Source organism: Alosa pseudoharengus, unplaced genomic scaffold (assembly GCF_046254945.1).
Source record: "Alosa pseudoharengus isolate Yale_2024_CS ecotype anadromous, Long Island Sound unplaced genomic scaffold, YU_APseudo_1.1 YU_APseudo_1.1_scf_8, whole genome shotgun sequence".
NCBI lineage: Eukaryota > Metazoa > Chordata > Actinopteri > Clupeiformes > Clupeidae > Alosa > Alosa pseudoharengus.
In genome coordinates this window covers 22772483-22783212 of record NW_027468870.1, presented here as the reverse complement: position 1 = coordinate 22783212, position 10730 = coordinate 22772483, and the positions used below count along the sequence as shown (strand labels likewise).

At 44.2% G+C, this 10730-nt stretch overlaps 1 protein-coding gene across 1 annotated transcript in view; it reads right to left on the bottom strand.

Moving 5' to 3' along the window:
• Window positions 1-5700: 5700 nt before the first annotated feature.
• Window positions 5701-10730, bottom strand: part of fstl4 (follistatin-like 4) — a 65767-nt gene continuing 60737 nt past the window's right edge. The window contains exons 11-14 of the mRNA XM_076274927.1: window positions 9897-10046; window positions 9113-9220; window positions 6571-6680; window positions 5701-6403 (exon numbers count right to left, since the gene is read on the bottom strand). Coding sequence (XP_076131042.1) covers window positions 5701-6403; window positions 6571-6680; window positions 9113-9220; window positions 9897-10046 — 1071 coding nt within the window. The remainder of the gene's footprint in view (window positions 6404-6570; window positions 6681-9112; window positions 9221-9896; window positions 10047-10730) is intronic.

Sequence of the window (10730 nt, the reverse complement as noted above, 5' to 3'; positions counted from 1 at the left end):
GTATGTATGTATGTATCTATCTATCTATCTATCTATCTATCTACTGTATCTATCTATCTCTTATCTATCTATCTATCTATCTATCTATCTATCTATCTACCGTATCTATCTATCTCTACTGTATCTATCTATCTATCTATCTATCTATCTATGTATCTCTTTGGCTGGAGATGTACCATAAGGTCCTTACCCAGACATCAAGGCCCTCACCCAGACCTTGATGAGCCCTGACAGTGTGTGTCAATCAGGCTGGAAGTAAAACTCCACCGGCAACGCTGGCCCATAATTCAACACATCTCTCTCTCTCTTGTTCTGAGTAATGGCTATGAGTTCCTGACCCTGTAAACAATAGCAGCGATGATTACAGATTATGGCCCCTGAGCGACACAACAACGTCCACTTCCTTGGGGATGACTCAGACTGATTTATGTCAGGCCAGGTATTGGAGTTCAGAAATGGCATGACAACACGTGAGATTTTAAAAATAGCATGTGTGACTAGAGAACATTTGCCATATTGATTTTTGAATTGTTATAAATAAATACTTGTGTGAGTAGGTAATAGGTAGGTCTAGTAGGTCTAGCTTGTCAGGAAGTCATTAAGTCAGTTTCCTCATGTTTATATCATATTAGAGATGAAATGCCAAAGGCATAGTAGAAGAATAATTTCTCTGCAGTTCTCCTACTTGGTCACACTAGATAACTGAAACTCAACGGAAACTACACAAGTTAAAGAGTTGTGAATTAGGTTTACCCTCAGGCCAATTTATGCTGATATGATCACAAAAAATTATACCTGTGGCCTCTGGTTATATTGTGTCTATATTTGCCTTCTCTGTACTGAATCTAGTGTCTATACTATAATCTTTGATCTATTTTTTTCATCAATCAGATCTTATTGCATAGAGAATTGCAGTATGCTAACTTTGCATAATTATAGGGATTCATGTAGTACGGGTAGAAGAAAGAATAGTAGACAGTCTATTTGATATTTTATTGTAAAATTTGAGGAGATAAAAGAAACATTCTGGGAAACACTGTACCATACAATATAATTATTTTTGGAACTCATCTATACAATAAATTCTACAACACCAGGGGTTGGTCAGGAAAGAGGTAAGGACATTAGAGTTGGAATATCCAAGGGTAATATTCAGTAAGCAAGTAGTTCATTCTATCCTTGAAACATTGAAACTGTTCATGTGATTTAGTTTAGATTTACTGTACAAGGTGGGAGGGGGGGGGGTAATTTGATAAAACCAGAGAAGTCTTGCAAGTGAGGGAAATGGTGTTCTTTCATAGCCAAGCACTGACAAGTAAGATGCTGACCACGTCACGTTTAATATATATATTTTTTCTGTCATTACTTAATTACGAAACATTTGGACGATTAATGATTTCATTATGAGTTCATGATTTTGGTGGAGATTCATCTAACTACTCTTAAACTGAGGTATCAACAACTGGTTTTGCACTGAAACAAAAACACTTTGTAGAAAAGGCTGACGCTACATATGGAGTTCAGGCTTATGAACAGTTATTGCCTCAATGGTGACGATGTGTTGCATAGAGATAGATCAGCACACGGACAGCAAAACAAAAACCTTTTTAAAGGACACATTTACAAAGAAGCACTTGCTCAGGGCCCCAGGTGAGACAGTGGCCACACTTGGCTCGGACACTGTTTGTCCAAAGTGAAAAACTGTACATGACTATACACTATTTGGTTATAAATCAAAATAATTACCTTCTGCAGATCAGTGTCGACACTACTCTGGAAAGGTTTAGGTTCTAGGTGTTACTGAAGAAAGGGGAGGGGTAAATGTAAAGAAGGTCCCTACTTATCTGCTGTGTTAAACCACATGTACAGTAAGCCTATGCAGTACATGCATGTATACTGAATGTTTTTGTACATGCATGTATACTGAAAGTGTTTTTAAATGCATGTTGCCACTACAAAGCCAAATCACGTGATTCGTCTTATATCACACCCACTAGGGGAAATTAGATTGTAAAATTTGATGTCAAAAACACTGCTGATCAATTTCAAGCATTCTGACTAAATATGTAGTTTCTGTATTTCTATGATATCTATGAGACCAGTATAACAACCAAATGCATGAAATGCAAAAAAAAAAAGTATTTTTGCATGTGCAGTGAATAAGAGCAAAATGTACTATGCCCTCTGTCAGAGCAGATTGAGTTATCAAGTGTGTAAAATCTTGCACATACTCAGGCAGATGACCCGGAGGTCATATTACCGGTATGTCTGTTTACATGCGGATGTGTAGGCCTTCAGACGCCTTCTATTCAGCGTGATATTCAGGTGAATTTTAAAAATGAAGTGGAGCCGTGTTCATCATTGTACGCAGTCATTTGTCATCCTGAAACGGCTTCTACCTTGTCTCATTACACCAGAAAAAGCTTGGCCTTCAGAGAGACCCCAGCACGAATGATGACAAATGGGTGCACAGTCAAATGTAACTGAAAAGTATGCAAAACTGTCAGAGCCATCTCTTTCTTTCTTTCTCTCTCTCGGTATGTGTTTGTGATATAATATTTCATATAATATAGTAAAGGGACTGAAGCCTCTTGTATGCACATTGTGACAGGCTAGCAAGCGGTGGACATCATGGCTCAGTCCGTGACACACACACAATATGACTTAAAAAGCAAAGGAGTATTTCAAGAGCAGCTGATGGGATTTCATTTCATGGTTGGCTGGATTTAGTATCCACATTCAATTTTATCTGCTTGGTAACACTTTCTACCTGAATATTCATGTGTCACTTAGAGAGTAATTTAAGGTGCGACACAGCTGCACAATTAATGGAGTTTATTGTTATTTTTAAACAAAACATTTCCCTCATTAACCAGAACACACACAACTCATGAATAAAATCTGTACATTTATCGTTTTTATTGTGTTCTAACAAGAACAATTTATCTAAAACAGTGACTCTAATGTTTACACATGAACACATTCAGATAAGCAGCGGACCCCTTTGATCTGCCTGTCTCGGAAAACACGGAACACGGGAGATTGTTCGGAATGCAAAAGAAAAAAAAGGTCTGACCTCTGCAACTAGGACATCAGGAATGGGATGCTTCCAGAAAGCAAATCTATCACGCAAACACTAGTGGGACTCATCCCATTCTCATCACATCTCATATAAATATTTATTCCGGAATAGTCTGCGTGAGCGGCACGCTGTCTCTGTGCCTCTCTGGGCATCCCCTCTCACCTTGGCAACCTAAAAGCTACAGGGCTCAATGTCACCTCCAGCAAGCATCTCCAGGGATCAGGAAGTGAGAGGGCTCTAGGCCTTAACAGTAGTCCACATAGCACTTTTAACAGCTTGGCTTTGTCACGTTTCAACACACTGTGTAGTATGGTTCTCTGTCTAATGAGGATTAGCAGTTGAAGGACCCACTCAACCCTATGTGGGGTTTGACAGTAAGATCAATCTTTTGGGCTCCCTTACTCAACTCTATCTAAGGAGTGACTGGCTACTCACTCAGGGTTAAAACTATGGAGCATTAATAGCTGTTCTCTCAGTGCAAGGAGGCATTTTCATACTTGAACTACTTAATCTTGTCAGAGACACACACAAAGGGGGGTGGGTTTTAACTATATCTGCTTTAAGTCTACAAATGTGGAGAGGTAAGATTACATTAAGATAAATGCTGTCTCATTATAACATTTAACGAAAACAGGTTGCAACAGAGAGATTCCCGTCTGTAGTGCTGCCTAAAATGATTACAGTAATCTAACAGATTGGAGCTTATGTCTGAATTCATTATACCTCATATTTTATACCACAAATCCTTTTCATTTTGGTATAATAGCTATAAAGTGAGAAAGAAATGTCTTTAATTTACTTAAACATAATTATACATATTGTATGGCATTATTCAGTATGCAGAGGTCAACAGAAGATCAAGCTTATATTGCAGAGTATCTCTGTGATATTCAAACACTGTGAGCCTGCCAGATTAGAGAGAAAGAGCTCAGCCATTATGTTGACCATTTTAAATGCTTGACTTCGTGCAACAGCACTCAATGTCTTTCATACAGGGGCTGGGCCATAGATGTCTGTGGTTGCATGACATGTTGCCGAGTCTGTGGTCTCTAAGGATGGGCTGAGTCACATAGGCAGGAGGTGTGTTTGAGTCATCAACACATTATGTAAATTGTTATTATTGAAAATGTCCTTTTACTTTGACATGACAAGTCAAACACACCATAAGGCTTTCTGTGTGTGTCTACACCTGCTCCCAACATGATGAACCTTCAATATACCCCATACAGAAACACTGTGTTTTATGTGATGCTGCAGGCCTTCCATACATTTCCCTTCACATGAATAGGGGCTGTGCAGTTGTTCTTTTTAATGGATGTGTTGTGGAAACAAGAAGGTTGTGAAAGGGGAAATTAGTAACACAAGCACTTTATTCATTCATTCATTCACTCACTCATTCACTCACTCACTCACTCAATCACATCCATTTATTCATTCATACTACAGAGAGTACAGTATGTATTCTGTGTTAGGTGCCCCATTCCTGGCTCAAATTGGCGACCTAGACAATGGTGGTCGGCGCATTGCTAAGGAGGCTTACACCATTACACCCTTGGCAGCGAGCTCTGCTGTCTAATGCCACAGGAGGGTTTTACACCACCATGCGTCCCTTTAAGTAGCTTGGCTCCGATACATACACACACACAAACTAAACTACTTCAGACAAAGTGGATTCGGAATTACACACTCTGTCTCAATCCGACAAAATACCTTTGATCACTTTAGAGGATTACTTAGATCATACAAGTTTTGTGTGAAGTACAATCTCCTCAAAAACGTGATCACAGAGGAAGGAAAAAAAGAAAACGTTTACATGTTTACATCTGCATTTGGTGCTCCTATAACTTACTAATGACGGTGGGTGAGAGTCGTCTTTGGAATGTCAATGTAACTAAGAGAGGACGACACTGGAGACAGGAGATACGCAGAGGAACCGGTCGCTACCATGAACGTGTGCAAAAGGCGGACAACTGAAGGCCATGACTTTAAAAGAACAGACTGCAGACTCGTGTGGCTGACGGACAGGTTTTCTTACACAGTATAGTGACTTAGTTGCCGTACGGGGTGAGGGACAGACATCTGAAAACCAAACAGCTTTAAGACAAAAAAGTGAGCATTGTGCATAGTTAATTTTTCAAAAAATGTCATCGACGACGGTAGCTACCCTTTCCTTCTCTCTCTCTCTCTCTTGCAACGAACGGTTTTCTGCTGTGTCACGAGGAAGTGCAATAATGTACTTTATTTCTTGTTATTGGAGTGCGCATGGATCACTGTTGCACTGAAGAACACAGGCTCACCCTCTCCCAGTAGAAAGATCATTACAGGATTTCTTAATGCTTACTTTTTTTTGTTTCGATTAGTCTAAATTTTTTTATGTTTGTGTACTTTTACAACAGTAACCCAGACACACACATGCACACACCCTCTCTCTCTCCCTCTCTCACTCTCTCTCACACACACACACACACACACATACATGTACACACACACACACACACACACACGCACACATACACAGGTGGTCTTTCGTTGCGCTCAGTCCTGGGGGGGTTGAGTCCTCTTAGATCTCGTAACAGTTTTCAGTAGTTCAGCCTGACCGCTGGTGCTCGTGGCCGCACTCATACCTCTCCCACCCACACGAGTGTGTTGCCCCGCTTGACGTCTGACACCTCGCAGTGCAAGCTGCTCGTCTTGCCGTTCAGCACGAACAGCGACTCGGCCGACGGCGTGACCAGGTACTGTCCGAACAGGCCGCTGGAGGCCACCGCGCGGTTGGCCCGGCTCCAGGGCCAGCTGTGGGGGGGGAGCGGATCCTTGAGCCCCCCCAGCACCACGCTCCCGCCGGCGGACAGGTCGGAAAACAGCAGGTTCGGGCCGGACGCTGATGTGGCCACCGCTGCGTACTGGTTGGACTCGGCGAAGGACGGCTGGAACACCAGGTCGGAGACGTGCAGCGAGGCGTCCAGCTCGTGGCTCAGCCGCAGCTCGCCGCGGAACGACACCGTCTGGACTCGGATCTTGCTGCTGTGATCGTCCGGGGTGACCACGTAGCGGCCGTCGGGGGAGACGTAGGGCTTGCCGACCACGTCCAGGTTGCGGCCGATGACTGTGTCCGTCACGCTGTCAATGAGTAGCTGGGGCATGGCTCCGCTGCGGTTTCGGCCCTGGCACTGGACGAAGTAGTAGCCGCTCAGGTGGGTGTAGGCCATGCTGATGGGCACGCAGCTGTAGTTCTTCAGGCTGATGCTCTTTACGCGATGGAAGGTCTCCAGGTCAATCTTATGCACGGCGGGTTCAGATTTTAAGAAGACAAAGCCAAACCTGGAATGATAAAGGTCAAGAGGAGAGGTTAATTGCTTTTTCCTGTCATTAAAGTACATTAAGATTTTCATTATGGCCGTAATTTGCTCATTTCCACTCCAAGGCTGGATTACAGCCGACAGGTGGGTGAGAGGTCATTATTGTCGGAGGTGAGCGACACCTCGTACCTGACGTGCGTGATGATGAGGTTGGTGGGCGGTAAGAAGAAGTCGTCCACCCTCTGGAATGGCGTTCGGACAACGCGGTGCACTTCGCCCACGCTCGCTTGGGAAATAACCTACATGAACGCCCAGAAAAAAATGAAATAAAAATAGCATTAGCAGTGAGTCCTAAAGTCAACAGCAGAACGGCAAAGTCAAAGTGATCTCGACACCAACCAGTGCTGAAATTCACAGGTGACCCCCAATGTGAGATAAGTACACATATATTTACATATTACCTACATATTACCTTCAGATATGGTCAGATTTATGGTCACGCGCAATGACTACACCTCAGTCTTTGCGAGAGGCTAGTACGCTGCGGTGTCCATGAAAGGTGGACGCTATCAGCGAAATGACACCGGCTCATGCGCCTCCGTCTGCCTCCGATATTATATCTCAGCCCCGGCGAATCAGAAGAGCCTGACAGGGGCCTCATCCAACCCCAATCCCCTACCTCCCTTTACACACACACACACACACACGACAGACACTTAATCACACACCTGACATTGTTTAGGCAGTGCCAAGGACTGCTGTGCTGTTTACGCGGCCACTGCCAGGCTCATTCATCAGACAACCTCGCAAAACAGGGGAGAGGTCCGCCGCGTTTTGCTCTCATTAACGCCACACAGTACGGGGAGACAGAGAGATCAGGCGCTCTTAGGTTCAAAAGTAAAAAATAAAAACGGTACAAAACACGGGCCATTGGGGAACGGCATTTATGTTTGCATTTAAATGCTTCTAGATGTGAAATCCTGAAAGCGCGGCCTCGTGGTGCCTGAGGAGACAGTTCTTTTTTGATGGATCTTTTCGCAGCGCCGCCTCCTTCATGGTTCTACCCCAAGAGCTCTTCTTAAATGCTCAAGGGCAGCCCTGTGCAGCTACATGCTGCAAGAAACCCAAACACTTCTAATACCATCTGAGCGAGTCATGTGGGTCCCAGGAGTGGAGCCCCACACACTTATAATCTGTCAAGTTAAGCTTTTTTTTTTTAAGCTTCGGCTCACATCGGGTCTGACGGCGGGCTTGTTTCAGAGCAGACGATGGCAGCTCGCAGCCACATAACGGTGGTATCAATAACACGATTTGTAAGAGGCCAAGTGTTGTGGTGAAGTGTGAGCTCTTGAACCGCCGCCTGCCCTGCACTGTTTCCCGATGAATTAGTCATAGAGTGGGGGACGCCAGTCGTTGCACGGTAAACAGATTGCGGCTTTCGCAACTCGCCCGGCCGCCTTTCAGAGCCGTCATTTAGTCTCCCGGGGTCTCATCTCTTGAAATAACAAACGGATGTTGTTTGGTGTGCCGGCCGATAAGGAGAGTAAACTTTCCCCACTCATCCTCCTTATCCAAACAGTAAAGGGCCACTCACTAGCCAGAAGCTGCAGCAGTAGGCGAGGCAGGAAGGCTTTAGCCCCCAAGTTCAATTCCCCCTCCTCTTTTCATTTGTTTAATCTAATGAATTGACAATCACATTCCAAACGTTTAAACATCGAGCTATTAAAATGAAGAGGTATTTGATATGGCTGCTCCTCACGCCGCCCACTTGCCTGTGGCGAGGCTGAATCTCCGAAGCACAGGTCAATTACTGCCTTTTCCAAATGATAATGGCATTATCAAGCCATTTATTTGTGGTGTGATCCATACGCCCTCTGGTCTAATATGTGGCTTCCCTAAAATTGCTTTCTAGCATTTTTGAGCGATTCATGCCCCAGCAGTAATTATTCATTACTGTCGAGTATTCGCCGGAAATGAGATGTGCGAGGAAGCCGCTGAATGGGACAGTCTTAATGTGCCAAAGGTACACAGGAGGATTTTTTTTTACCACCGTTTCAGGAGAGGAATTAAAAGCGAGTGGTATAATCACTTCTCTTCTTTGACGACGATGGCGGCGTCCACGGCAGCGGCAGTGCTGGCGGTGGCCGCTCTTTTCCTCTCTCGCCGGCGCGGCGCAGCGCGGAGCGGAGTGTCACACTTGAGCAGTCTGGAGCGAACACATTAGGATGACACCGGGAACAGATACCTGACAGTGGCTGCAATACATTCCCCTGCTAATAAGACGGGCCTCCGCCACAATGAGCTCACTGGCTGCACACCTCTCACGCCGGCCCTAATGGGATTCTCTCTCTCTTTCTCTCTCTCTCTCTCTCTCTCTCTCTCTCCTCTGAAAGGAGAGTGGATAATGAATGTTGTGCCTGTCGCTCTCTCCCGCGACAATTTAGCCATTACGCCAAGTGAGGATAGGCGTCCACTCTCCTGTGCCTTTTTCCGGGGGGGGGGAGCAGTAGTCCCTGGACAGAGTAAAACCCATCCACACCTACCCAGTTATTTCCACACCCATCTGGAGGAATCTCCATCCTACGGGCTTCAGTCACATCAACTGAAGCCTATTTTGAAAACATATTTTTCACACAAACACACACACACGACTGCATAATACTGACTCACACATATACACTCACTCATACACACACACACAAACACACACACACACACAGTCATCATGTACCTGCAATGTGGGATGGGACTTCTGTAGGTCGCCCCAACTCAGTACCCAGACTTGATCGTGGGACTTGTCATAGAACAGCTTGACAGGCACTGGGTCTGTCTCCACTGCCTAAGAGACGATGGAGAAGGACAAGGACACATACATAAATACAGAGAGAGAGAGAGAGAGAGAGAGAGAGAGTGTGTCAAACTGAAGTTTGTACCCATGGCACAGTCATAGTCGATGGCCGACACATTACACAGTAATTGTTGTCTTGCAGCTGTGTGGACAGGGCAGACACTGACAGAATTCCAGTGACGTCAAGCAGAGGCGTGTATAATAATAATAACAGGAAGACAGCCATCTGTTTTACACAGATCAGCCACCGCCTCTGACAGCCTTGCCTTAATGACATGCAGTATGGTTGGCCTTTGACCCTGTAACTGTCAATCAACTATTTCATAAACCATTAAATCAGGCATGTGAATGACTGCTGCGATTCCAATAGCAATAAAAGTATAGTGGCACAACACAAAAAAAACACACAATAAAATTAAGAAATCATAAATCATGAATAAATATGAGAGTGAGTGTGTGAGAGAGAGAGAGAGACAGAGAGACATTTCAAATCTTTACAGTGCTTTTTCTTAGGCCCTCTGACTCATTTCATTCTCTTTTCTTTCTCACACAGTATTTGCTAAAAGGCTTTTCATTTGCACATGACAAACTCGAGTGCGGATTGACATGTCTGAGGATAAGACACTGCTCGAAGAGGAGGAGGAGGAGGAGGAGGATTAGTCCGCACCTGGACGACTTTCTGGGCTTGCGTATCGATAATCAGCAGACGGTTCTGGAGAGGCTGCGTGACGTAGATGTACTTGTCGCGGACGTTGAGGGCAGATGCCCAGACGCAGTGCTGGGGGGTGATGCCCTCATTTTTGGGGCACATTTCTTCCTGTCAGATGGAATCATCAAAGGATCATTAATAGTCTTGTGGCATGTCAGTGATGACACACAGAAAACCATACCATGAAGGATAACCTTTAGATAAAACCTTCGTCATATGGACTTGCAGGTATAAGAAAAAAATATTGTGTGGGGCAAATTAAGCATTAAAATTCCCTTAGGAACAGATACGATTGTGGTATTTAGAGCCTTTGCTTATAATTATTCAAATAGATAAAAATTATTCTGTAGATTACTTCTTTGATTAATCAATTAGATTTCATTTGGTCTAAACAAATGTCTGAAAATGTGTGTGTATCTCAAAGCCCAAGATGATGTGCTCAAACTGTCATAGAGGAGTAAAGAAACCAGAAAATATTAAAATGTCAAAATAGTTTAGTATTCATTTCTAAAGGAGCTCATTTCAGTTCTATCTAGGAGTTTATTTTAAGAGGACAATGTATCTCAGGGCAGATTACACCTGGGAGACAAAGCTTGGCCACCATGTGGGTCAGGGAGAATGCAGCTTACAGCATCAACACACTAACACATGGCTTATCGAGTTTCTATTGATCTCTAAATTCACTTACACAAGCTTGTGAGACATAGTACCTCCAAGGTAGAATCCCAAAGGGGGCATCCCCCCCAGTGTTTTACACAATCCACCAGGGCAAACTATTGCACCAGGTCTCTT